Below are 13487 nucleotides of genomic sequence, written 5' to 3'. Positions count from 1 at the left end.
AGAATCATGTTTTTTAAAATAATTATCGTTAGGTAGCTATTTGTCTTTTTCCTCATTTTTTTTTCCTCACCAGATTCACTTTTTAAGTTCTTCTTTCCTATGTTTTGCCTTTAATACAGGCTCTGGTACATAGTAGTTGCTTTAAAAAAAAAACAAAAACAGAAAAGAAAACGGTAAAAACAGTGAATTAGTCAGCTCTGGTACTTGAGGTAAGAACAAAGTAGGGAAGAACATATTAATCCTTTTTGAAGTTGTAATTCTACCCACCCTCAGTTCATAAAGTACAAACAGTTTTACATCATGCTCTGATCTTCCTTTTTTTCTCCCCCCTTCCCTTTTCCTCGCCACATCATCTTATATTCGAGTTTCTTTTTCTTCATCCCTAAGGACCCACGTAATATGTCCCAAAAGGGAATACATTTCCAAGGAAACCTTTTCTTTCTGCAAAAGAACACTGGTTGTGGTATAAACAAACCCATGAAATTACTTTCGACATATCAAATGAGTCTTGGAGCCATGAAGAATTGAGGGGCTATATCAAATTTGGGGATGTGGATATACTCTGCCTTAAACTTGAGCTGAGAAACTGTCTTCAGGCTATATCATAAATTATTTCCAGCAGCATTTAGGGAGCTAAGGACAAGATGCACATGTTTTATTAAAACTTACATATCGTAGAAGTGGAACGAAAGTAGTTTTGGCAATATCAAGTTAAGTGGAAAAAGAAGAAACCCAAGGGACATATAATGGGGCTGGCATATACTGTTCACTTAGTCAATCTATGCTTTTCTCCACAACCCCCCAAAGTGAGGCTGTTTGGGGAAGAGAAGTAGCATGGAAAATGTGTGGAATTTTGTCATTTTGCTGAAGTTTTTTTGGCACTGATGAAAAACGTAGCTAAGCATTGGATAAAATAAGGCTTTATATTTTTTACAAAAAACATTTTTGGAAAGAAGTAACTTTCGCATTAAGAAGAAATCATTTGAAAATGAATTCAGTACTTTATGTTATTTATCAGACATAAATTGAGTTTAATTTTTTAAGTCGTGTATTATTGAGATTTATTTTTAAAAGTCACGCTATTGATTTTTAAGACCATTTCTAAGAAAGATGGTTTAAGTGGAAATTTTTCTCTGATTTAGTTAGTTTTGTTGCTATACATAACAGCTTAAAAACTAAGTAGTAACATATCTGTATTTTTAAAGGGCCAGAAAAGTAAGTGTTTTGGAGATCAAAGTACTTTTCCCATTTTCCAGCACACATTATTAATGTTAATGCTACAATTTAAGAAATTGTATGTTATTTATACCACATGCAATATATGAGAATGTTTGATTAAGCAAAAGAAAAAAAACCTTAAAGCTATCCAAATGCAAGACCTCATGAAACTTGGTAACATTTTTGCCACAACTGAGGCTATATCTAAATTTCATTATTTTTCCCTAGGATTTCCAAATTTTTCTTCTAAAGAAAGATCAGTTTTATAGGTTAGTCTCATGAAGTTGCCCTCATGTCATGAGGTTTGACTGAGTCTTAATAACTTTCCGGGGAAAAGAGCCTTGAATAAGGCATTGTATAAATGGGATCTGAGTATATAGGGAAACTGAGAAATATTAGCAAGAGCCATTCTAAAGACCACAGGTGAAGAAGAGCTAGAAATAATGAATGAAACTCTTTTTTGTATGTGTGCTTTCTGCTCAATTAGCCAAATTGGCAGAAATAATATAAGTGGTTTAACAAACTGTAAAATGCAGATTTATAGCTGTGTTCAATGCTGCTCAGAGATTTGGGTTTCACCTGAAGTAAGTTTGATAGAGTTAATAAAGTATAGCCACAATGCCTTGTTTAATATTTCCTAAGAAAACTGCATTTTGTTTTGCTGCTCAGAACTTAAAAACGTTTTATTGTGGTTATTTTAGAAACATTTGCGTGGATTTGAGGGGTTTACTTGTTTAGTTTGCTTGTTTTTTCAGGTCTGTCACTTGCATTGGAAATTCCATTGTGTTTCCAATTAATAGATCCACCTGAAGGTACAAGCCTTGTCCATACTGAACAGACTCTCTAGTAGCTTTTTCCTCAGCTGATCTTTCCAAATGTTTATTTGCGATGCTCAGCCTTTTGCTATTCTATGTGCCTCATGAAAATTAAGCCACTCCAGAACTCATGTCTCCATGTCTCTTGTCACTCAGGGGAACTAGTGATGTTAAAATTTAGATTTTCCAATTATTACACAGAAAATAAATCTGAATCTGATTCAGTAGACTCAGTAGACCTCATGGACACGTTACATGTGTTACATGTTACTCTGAGAAATGATGCATGAAGTTTGTTTTACTTATAAATTTGATCAAGTTTTGTAAATTGGATGTTGCCATGGTCAGGGAATGGGTTTTTCCCACTCTAGCTTAATAAAAAGTAATCACATATATGTCATTTGAGTTATACTTTTCTTAAAGAATTAGAATATATTAACACCTAAATAAAATTATGTAATTATTAAAAATGATAAAAATAATAGCTAAGATTTAATGTGTACTTACTGTGTACCTGATACTATACTAAGCCTTCTTTATGTAATAACTCATTTAGAGTTAGATGCCATTATTATCTAAATGTTAGAAATACAGAAACTGAGGCACAGAAACATTAAGTAAATTGTCCAAGATTATGTATCTAGTAAGATTGAATATCATGTCAGATGTGGGATTTGAACCAACAAATCCAGCCTCTAGAACCCGCATGCTTGACTACTGTGCTAGAGTTTACTAATGATTCAGAAGGTACTTCAAGATCCTGTGGTGCCTCAGGGTTGGGAATAGCAACATTTGCTATGTTTACATAGAACACTGGGCTAGATATTGTGGGTACCCAATAAATATTTGTTGAAAGGATGTATGAATGAAAGAGTGAGTGAATGCAGGAATGGATAATAGGTACTACTGAGATATGCTAATAGAGAATTTGGAATAACTTAAACTCTGATTTACTATACATTTTGAGGTAATTCCATAGCCAACATTGAAAAATATGATTAATTTATAGAATTTACATAGGATTTTCCAAGAAATTAAATTTTTCTCATATTCCACAATTTTTAAAGGAGGTGGAGACTAGGAGTGGAAAATGGATTTTGGAGAAATAAGTCTATCACATTAACTACCACCATGAGTTCCATGAAGACGAATCATATCCCATGTCTTTTTCTTTTTCCTTACCAATATACTTAGTTGACGAAGACCTGATACTTGGTTTGAACTCAATAATTATTTATTGTTAAAGGTTGTACAGTAGAAAAAGTATATGATTTGTAGTCAGCAGAACTGAATTTCAACCCATCCAGTGGGCTAGTGGCTATGTTTCAAGTTCACTTCTCTTTACTCATTTCCATATTTATAAAGTAAGAATTATATGCCTCTATTCTTTGATAATGAAAAAAAATGTATAAGAAAAACATTAAGAAAACTGTAAAAAAAAAAAAAAAAAATCCTCAGAATGTGTTCCATGGAAAGCTGTTAATCTCTTTCGAAAAAAAAGTGTTCTGTTCAAATGTGTTGAAAACGTTATTTAAATGGAGTTCCTTTGTTTAATACTTCACCAAACTTTAATAACGCTAATTTGAATTGGGACTATCCAAGTACTAATTATATTATGCAGAATTTCACAAGCTTGTTTTACTGTATTGTCATTTCTTTATAAAATATCTAATAGGGGAACACTGCTTAAGCACAATACTGTTGTGATTGCATTATTAGTAGCATAGTACCCAAAATACAAATTAGCAATAAAAAATACAAAAATTCCATGTAATCAACATAGTCAAGATCTATTAAGTAAAAATAATGGAAGCTTTGTAGCTCAATAGCCGCATATAGGTTTAGGGTAGTGATTGTTATTGTGATGACAGGGACAGAAATAGAATTACGGAAACATTCTAAACCAAAGTGTGGGAGCATCATTATTGTCATTATCAGAAAAAGATACAGGACTTAACAGTAGAGAGGCTGGGATTTCGAACTCCAGAATATTTGAATTTCTTTCTATTTGAAGTTTTCTCATTCCCCTGTGTTTATGAAATTTATACTGGCTGCTGGGTTGGAACGCTGAGTTAGGATCAGGGATTTATTCTCTGCCAAGTGAATGGAATTTAGGTAGTTATCACCAACTGTGGAAGGCAAAAATATCCCTTGATTTCAGTCATATGTAGTGCTTTACTGTTTTCAGGCTCTCAGTGCTTTCTAAGGAGGGTCAGTTCTAAAGAATCCTTTTTCTCCTGCTAATCTGTCTGGAAGATTCAAGATGAGGAGAATAGGAGAAAGCTAAATTATTTGGGGAATGATAAAAAAACGAGATTTAGCTCTGGGGGAGGATCCTTGAGGCATGAAAGGTTGAGACCTTTAAGCTGAAAAAGACTCATTTCCCTCCCCGTGCCTCCCGCCCACACCCCCCGCCAGGAGTAAAGGGCAAGAGGTCGTAACAGTTATAAAAAAATAAACAAAAATGCTTTGTGACACCCTCTGAGATACCTGATGGATATTTGAGTGGCTTTTCGCAGTATTCTGTGTGGTGTAATCATGTCCGGTCTCCCCTTGGCTCTTCCATCATGTCCCCATCACTTGATAATGCCTTGTAGAGTGGAATGGATTTAGCATGTGGGGGTGTGTGGATGTGATGAAATGGTGGTAGTGAAGCTAGGCTCTGGGTGAGAACTGAGGCTGCTGATGGAATCTGGTTTACATGAAGGAGGCTGATGGAGTCTCCCAGGAATTCTGTGTTTGATTTGGACCATAGGCCAAAGTAGTTAAGAAAATCCCTGAGGCTCCCCACATTGTCACCCAGCCCTCCAGGGTTCTTCGCTGGGGTTTGGGGCCTCAAAAGGCCCAATAGAGATGGTATTGAAAAAGGTCTACCCTCCTTTATAATTAAATTTACAGGTTTTCAGTTCCCTTTTCGGCAGAGCACAATATAGCCTTGACCCCCATTGATAACAAGAGGCGAAGGAAAGAAACATCAAGGATTAAGAGCAGTTCCCCTAAAAGGACTAGATGGGAGCTGCACTGGTCTACACTGTCCATTATGGATCATCCCAGGCCAGGGGACTGCTGTCTAGTGGGCCCTGCAGGCAGGGGAGTGGGCAGTCCAGGCCCATCTTCCTACATAGAATCCTAGAGAGCAAAAGCATAAGTACTAAGGAGATTATGAAAAGAGTATGCCAAGGGAAGAATCCAAGGGGAACATGCCAAGGGTAAAGAAGAGCTTTAATTTGCTTATGAATTTGAAAGTCCCAGGCTTCTCATAGTAACTGCAATTAAAAGGCAGCCCCTGCCCTTATGCATTTTATGACTCTTGAAAAACAAAACCGATGTGTAAAGAGACAACAAAATTGTACTATGACTAATACAGGGGTGCCTTTGTGGCATATCGTATATGCTTCATAAATTCTTGTTGTAGTGAATAAAACTGAGTAAGAGATCCGGGAAGGGAGAATCCCTGGTCCACGAGTATTTCTCTAGAGAAGGTACTTTATTATTTTTAATTAGTGGAGTTAATGACTAACTTTTTTGGACAATTTCATACCAGAGGAAGGGAGTAAATACCAAATATAGATTTAAAAGATCCAACTGTTTTAAAATTTTAGGTGAAGGATGCTCTGCTGCTCCTCAATTGTACCACTTGTACTCCCATCTCAGGGCCTTTGCACCTCTTTGTCTTCTGTCTCACGTGCCCATCCCCCAGATACCTGTGAGTCTGGCTCTCCCACTTTATACAGGTCTCTGATAAATGTCATTTTTTCAGAAAGGGCTTCCCTGATCTACTTAAATAAAATTAGCTCTGTTCCCAGCCCCGACCCACCATTTGCCTCTCATTCTTTATCCTTTACGCTACTCTAGGCATCTTTATAGCTTTATCATCACCTGGTCTGTGTTTATTTGTGTACGTTCTATCTCCTTTCATTAGAATTTTAAGAGCCAGGAGAAGAGAGATGCATCTTGGTCTGTTCACTAGTATATAGGTTATGTCTAGAAGAGTTCCTTGCATATAATAGGCACACAATAAATATTTGTTTAATGAATAAATGATTACATTAAAAGAGGGTTTTATGTTTTACTTCCATGTATGTACTATACAGAGTATATATTCATATATATATAATATATAAATTATAGTGTATATATATTATTTTTATGTTTTCAAAAATATAGTAATTTTCTTTTTGTAATTTTTTATTGAAGTATAGTTGATTTAAAATCTATTAGTTTCAGGTTTACAGCAAAGTAATTCATATATATATTCATATATATATATATGAGTATATATATTTTTTCTTTTTCAGATTCTTTTCCTGTATAGGTTTTTACAAAGTATTGAGTATAGTTCCCTGTGCTATACAGTAGGTACTTGTTGTTTATCTATTTTCTATATAGTAGTGTGTGTCTGTTAACCCCTGACTCCTAATTTATCCCTCCCACCACTTTTCCCTTTGGTAACCATAAGTTTGTTTTCTATGTCTGTGAGTCTATTTCTGTTTTGTAAATAAGTTCATTTGTATCATTATTTTAGGTTCCACAAATAAGTGATGTAATATATTTGTCTTTCTCTGTCTGACTTACTTCACTTAGTATGATAATCTCATCCATGTCGCTGGAAAGAGCATTATTTCATTCTTTTTAATGGCTGAATAGTATTCCACTGTATATATACACCACATCATCTTTATCCATTCATCTGTCATGGACATTTAGGTTGCTTCTTTGTCTTGGCTATTGTAAATAGTGCTGCAATGAACATTGGGGTGCATGTATCTTTTCACATTATGGTTTTATCTGGATATATGCCCAGGACTAGGAATGCTGGGTCATATGATAGATCTTTTTTTAAGGAACCTCCATACTGTTCTCCACAGTGGCTGCACCAGTTTAAATTCCCACCAACAGTGTAGGAAGGTGCCCTTTTCTCCACATCCTCTCAAGTGTTTATTATTTGTAGGCTTTTTGATGATGGCCATTCTGACCGGTGTGAGGTGATACCTCATTATAGTTTTAATTTTCATTTCTCTAATGATTAGATACATTAAGCATCTTTTCATGTTCCTGTTGGCCATCTGTATGTCTTCTTTGGAGAAATGTCTATCTAGATCTTCTGCCCATTTTTTGATTAGGTTGTTTTCTTGATACTGAGCTGCATGATCTGTTTGTATATTTTAGAGATTAATCCCTTGTCAGTTGTATTGTTTGCAGATATTTTCTCCCATTCTGTAGGTTTTCAGCAAATGAAGTAGAATACTAGTTTACTTGAGAATAACTTTAGGATAACAGTGCGACTGTTACTCTCCATCATTACATTTTTTCATATCTAAAACCGCTCGCCTCTTTAAATACATAGAAAGTATTTTTTTTTTAAATTTTGCATCTAGTTGTGGTTTCCTGCAGCTTACATCCCTTCAGTAATAGGTCTGGTGAGGTGGTTTTTTTTTTGCCCAAAAAGTCCCTAAAAAGGTATTCATGTTTATATTAACAAACAAACAAAAAATAATAGAACATAGCACAGGGAAAAATATAAACAAGAAAGGGAACTATTTTACCTACAGAAACACACTTTCAACTCTGCATTTCTCATGCTATTATTAAAAATATCTCTGCTTGGACAGAACCATTTTGTTTCCATGCTAACTTCTCATTTGTTTCTCCTGTGAACTTTTTAAATTCAGTGTTTGGCAGCAGTTTTGTTTTCCTTGGAACTAAGTACTGTGTAACATACTGTTAGCTGAAGGCTGTGATGTAGAAATTTATTATTAAAAATAAAAGAGAAAAAAAATTAAAAAAATAAAAGAGAGAAGAATTTATTCCATAAGTATGAAAATGACTTAGTGTCAAGGAAGTTAGGATTTTCAAAATGCTTTACATAGCAAATTGTGTTTCTCTGAAAGGAAGTATATTTTATTTCCTAGGAATAAATTTAAGCATCTTCATTTTGCCCATCCTGATTAATGGGAGATGAGAAAGAAGGAAAGATAGACAGTTTTACGGAGAATTCCTTCTCTTTGCCGTGTGTAGGCATAACCTTGGTGACCTATATATCCTCAAACCTTCTGGTGAGATGTTTATTAAAGTGTTATTACCCATAGGCATAATCATAGTTAAATAGCCAAGAAGGTATTTTTTATAGAAGGTGAGAAACAAACATTTTTTTCATCCTGAATTAAGCCAGGTACTCTTTATCAACCAGAATATATTTGAATTTCCTATTTATTATTCATTTTTTCATTTCAATTTCTCTCTCTTTCTCTGTTTTACATTTCAATTGATCATAAAATCAGAAGCATTCCTCCTCCAAAAAGAGTATCACATCATGTTAATAAACTTTTTGTCTCTTTTCCCAGAATGGCCTAAGTATCATTCTGCTCTTCACTTATCTTGAAAGTGTAGTCCATTGAAGTGACTTCAGTTGCAAAAAGAAAAAATGATTCCACAAATTCTACTTCTGTTCCTCATTGTCCATGACTCATTTCTGTCTTTTATCTAATCCCATGATATATCAATGGACATATGCAACTTAACACTAATCCTACCTGTGGACTCGAAGGATGTTTCAACTTTCTCACTGACATAACATCATCAGTTTGCACTTAATTCTGTAATTCATTGACTTATTATGCAAGCTCTCCTCTTTACTATTTATTATAACTGACCACTTTTTTTCATTTGTCCTAATCGTTAGTTAAGAGAGTTGGGCTAAGGAGGTATCTCTGTACTTCTAAAACATTTAGCTCTATGGTTCTGCTTTAATAGGAATACTTACCAGCAGCCAAATGCTTCATTTTAACTTAAATAATCTGTAATATTAAATAAGTCAGGCAGTTTATCATAATATGGATAGTTTTTTTAAAAGGCTACTGAAAACATGGTGCTTATTTTAGTCCTGGATCCATCATCTGAGGACAGTGCTCTTATGACAGTAAAATAAATTCTGTGTCTGTAAATAGGGTAAAAATTCAAATGCTGTCATGTACTAATATGAAGCTGATACTCACTCCCCTTTCTGTGCCAGGTATGCAATAATCATGGGAAGAAGCAGAGTCCTGACACCCTATCCAGCCCTCCCTGCCTTTCTCTGAATTTAAAAAACAAATGCGAGAAAATACTGTAACAAACCCCATATAGTCAACCCTGAAGTAATGTTAAATTTTGGCTCAGATTTTTTTAATGAAAAGTATCAATAGATAATTTTTTTAATGATAAAGCCCTTGTGTGATTTCCTTAAGTCCAAAGGGAATACAATCTTTGTTAAATTCCTTTGCCTTTCTTCTTATTGAATAGAGAACATTCCAGGATCTTACTCATTTCAGAGTTTTTTTATTTTTTGAATATTTCACAGAGCATGTAGATTTATGTAACTTTTTATTACCTATAAAAAAGTAGCAGCAGTATCATTTTAAAATACATTTTGAAATATTACCACATGCTTTGTCAACTCAGACTTTCAAATATATTATAATCATGGTATTAAATAGATAATATAAATATATAATGATACAGTGGAATAGAATTCCCTTAGCCTAAATCTCTCTCATTAGTCTATTGTATACTGCAAGGAAATAACTCTCTGATACGTAACACATTTGGCTAATTTACTATTTTAAAGTTTAAAATAAAAGGTTGGAGAGTGAAACTTTTGGAGGTTTATAAGTTCTGGTTTGTAAATTATCTTCTCTTCTGTAGTAAGTGATGACCCAAATGAGTCTGCATTTTGGATGTTTTTGTTCTTTGACTAAAAATTGTCTTTAAGATAGTTTATGGCAGAGGGCAGTGAATCCCGTGTTTTTCTTACCTTAGTTCTGATCTTGGAGAAATGTTATGTTCTTGACTTAGTATCTGTCATCATCAGATATTCCCCCTTAAATTCACATAGGTGGATGACAATTCGTGTTTCTGATGTATTTACCTCTTTTAATTGTGATACTCATGCATGGTAGAATTTACCAAGTTACCCTGTTCATTTAAATTCACTAGCAAGAGGATAATAGTCATAACAGCCTTTTATAACCTATTTTCTTGAGAAGATTTAGATAAAATCGTGAGAGAGAGGAGAAGGTAAGCCTTCTGCTTAAAAATCATTTTTATTTATCAGTCTAGTACTCAAGTTTATTATCTCTTTAGAGTTGCCAATGCAAGCATCTCACCTCCCTGTTATTAATGAAAGATATTCCCAAAGTCTCAGTAGGACAATGGTTGAAATTGTCAAGAATTGTTTTGATAGTTCTAGTGAATGATTACTTAAATATTCTTAATTTATGTTTCTGAATCAGACTATTTCATTGGTTGATTAGTATTTAATCTTATTATAATTAACTTTAAATTAGTATTAATGAATATTTACTAGCAGGTGTATTGCCAATAAATCTACAAATTTAAAACATTAAAGCATTAAAGAAATATCCATTAAGCATTCAATTTTATGTGATGATTATCTGGACTAATTTACCCAAAATTGCGTGCTAGCCAAACTATAATTAAATCATTGTAATACTTCTAAGGTTTGCAATAACCGACTGTCTTATTAAAAATGAGTAATTTAAAATGACGTAGTTGTATTTTTCACTTATTATACCATGAGCATTTCTCATGTAATTTTTTAAAAGGCTCTGAAGGTCAATTTATTTTTAACCATCTTTATTGGCGTATAATTGCTTTACAATGGTGTGTTAGTTTCTGCTGTATAACACAGTGAATCAGCTGTACGTATACATATATCCCCATATCCCCTCCCTCTTTCATCTCCCTCCCACTCTCCCTATCCCACTCCTCTAGGTGGACACAATGTCTAATTGCTATATTATATTCTTTTCTATACTATAATTTATTGAATAGTTACCCTTTTGTTGGAAACACAGTGATTAGCACATTATAACTACTAGATTCTTAACGATTTTATTTACTGGTCAAAGTGTATGAATTTTTAGTAGTATGTAATATGTATTAAAGTTGACATACATGGTACATGTCTATATTTATGTGTTATATATATATGCATATATATCTCAATATATATGCTATATGCTAGCAATATATGTGTATACTTATCTCCCTAAATCCTAACCTAATACTCTACATTATCAATTTGCTAAAAAATAGGCAACAGTAGTTTTTTGTTATTGTCTATACTGAATTTCTTTCACTTCCAACAAAGTCAGTTGTTTCCCGTAAACCTCTTGGCTTGATATTTATTGTGTAAATTGTCCTTATCCTTTCTTCCAATTATCTATTAGAGTTGTGTTTATTGCAAGTTTGTAGAGTTCTTAGTGTACTGAAGATATTATTCTTTACCTACCATTTACTGCAGATATTTTGCCAATTTGACATTTGTGCAGACATTTGAAGATTTCATGTAGTCTGATAAATTCATCTGTGTTTTTTTTTAATTTGGAAAATCTTTATATATTCCAAAGTAGTTTAAGTATGTGTCTTGATTTTATTCTATTTTATACTTATAGTTTGATCTTTTAAAATTTTAACTCTTTTTATCTATATAGAAGTTATGTATATTGTAAGGTTCAGCTCCAATTTTTTCTTTCTTTTTCCATTTGTTGAATAATTCATCAAATACCCATTGATTTTTATATTTTCTTTTTTACCTTTTGTTACTACATGTACTTGAATTTATTTCAGAACTGTCCACCACATTTCATTTATTTGTATTTTGAGTCTTAAATCACTATCCTATAATTTGAGTTAAATTTTATAATACATTTCAATAACCACTAGGGCATTTTCATCTCTTCTAATATTTTCATTCTTAGAAGTTCATTCTCTCAGATAAAATTTAGGTGCTTGTGTTTTTCCATTTTTTTTCTTAAAAAAATACAAACAGCTTTTGATTGAAATTGAGTTAAACCTGTAAATTTATTTAGGTAAAAATGAACACAATAATTTTATTGAATTCACTCTTCTTAACCAGGAGCATTGTATGTTTATCAGTAAAGTTTTACCATTTCCTGTGTATGGTTATCAAACATTTCTTGATAATGTTCAAAAGTATATTACTTTTTTGTTGCTACTGTGATCAGTTTCTTTGTTTTTTTTTGTTTTTTTTTTTGCTGTATGCGGGCCTCTCACTGTTGTGGCCTCTCCCATTGAGGAGCACAGGCTCCGGACACGCAGGCTCAGCGGCCATGGCTCACCGGCCCAGCCGCTCCGCAGCATGTGGGATCTTCCCGGACCGGGGCACGAACCCGTGTCCCCTGCATCGGCAGGCGGACTCTCAACCACTGCGCCACCAGGGAAGCCCCAGTTTCTTTGTTTTTTGATATAGCTACTGAAGAGTCACTGCTGTTGTACAGAAAAGTTAATGTATAGAAGTATGTTCTATAGTATGTCTTGTTAGCATGCTAGCTTCTTAGTGGTAAGGAGTTCTTCCATTGGTACACATGACTAGTGAGTATACTGGACAGAGAAATGGAATTTTATTCCTCTCAGTTGGTATCTTGCATTTTCTTAATGCTCTTCAAGTTAAATGTTATTTTCAATAAATAAATATTATGCTTTGAAGCAAAGTAGCTCAGGACTATTACAACTATGGGAATAATTTGATAATGTTTCGTAGTCTCTGTTTTTATGAAAATTTACATTTTGTACTTTGGGGGCATATTTCACATTAAATAATTTTGCTTCTTTGAACTCTCATATTTTTGTGATATTATTGAAACAGAATTTAAAATGATTGAAATATTTTGGCCTTCTGGTTCTTGTAATTCTTGACAGTAGACTAAGCTATACACTAGTAGATTTCTGTAGCATATTTTCTTAATAAACTAGAAGCTTAATGGTATGAAAATAAAGCTTAACATGGTTTAACATTGACCTAGAATGTTCCTGACAGCCATAAAGCTGTACATTAGCAGACTCATTTTGTCACACAGTGATATTAAAATATCTTCAAAACAACTAGTAGTTGAACTATTAGCTATCAAACCAGAAGTGTATTACTTCAGGTATGTTAATTTACTCATGAGGTCAATATAATACCCTACTATTAAAACATAGATTTCAAAAACCTCATTATTCTTTAAAAGAAAGAGTAGAAATAGTTGCCATGTAAAATAGGTATCATTTAATTTACTGTCATTATTATATTATCTTCCAGCTCATGGGACATTCAGAATGGGACCACAAACGAGGGCCAAGAGGATCACAGGTAGGTTTCTTTTCCTTTCCTTTTTTGCATTTTGTTTCTTAACACTTTGAGCCATGAGTTTTCTAAAACTCATGAAATAATACTAATGAGAGAGAGGAAGAGACAAAAGAATCATGCCATTTGTTTTTATTTAAGTTAGCTGTAATTAAAGTCAGGTTTCAAATCCCAAAGGCAGATGCCTGTATACTCCTCTGAAGAGCTTTCTGGTATCCCAGACTGGTTGTGTTTATATGAATGTAGATTTTATATTCATCTTGTCTCTGCAGAATACAGTTTGATCAGCAACCTACTCTCTTGAT

The 13487-nt window shown here is 33.5% G+C and overlaps 1 protein-coding gene across 2 annotated transcripts in view; it reads left to right on the top strand.

The window, feature by feature from the left end:
* Nucleotides 1–13487, top strand: part of PDE3A (phosphodiesterase 3A) — a gene marked incomplete at both ends in the record, with an annotated part of 307728 nt that overhangs the window by 173714 nt on the left and 120527 nt on the right. For both annotated transcript variants that reach the window (XM_079715862.1, XM_079715861.1), the window contains one exon: nt 13138–13188. In XM_079715862.1, the coding sequence (XP_079571988.1) occupies nt 13138–13188 (51 nt within the window). The remainder of the gene's footprint in view (nt 1–13137; nt 13189–13487) is intronic.

This window comes from Hyperoodon ampullatus, assembly GCF_949752795.1.
Source record: "Hyperoodon ampullatus genome assembly, chromosome: 11".
Classification (NCBI taxonomy): domain Eukaryota; kingdom Metazoa; phylum Chordata; class Mammalia; order Artiodactyla; family Ziphiidae; genus Hyperoodon; species Hyperoodon ampullatus.
The sequence above is the reverse complement of the archived record's forward strand: the minus strand, read 5'-3'. Positions and strand labels throughout refer to the sequence as shown.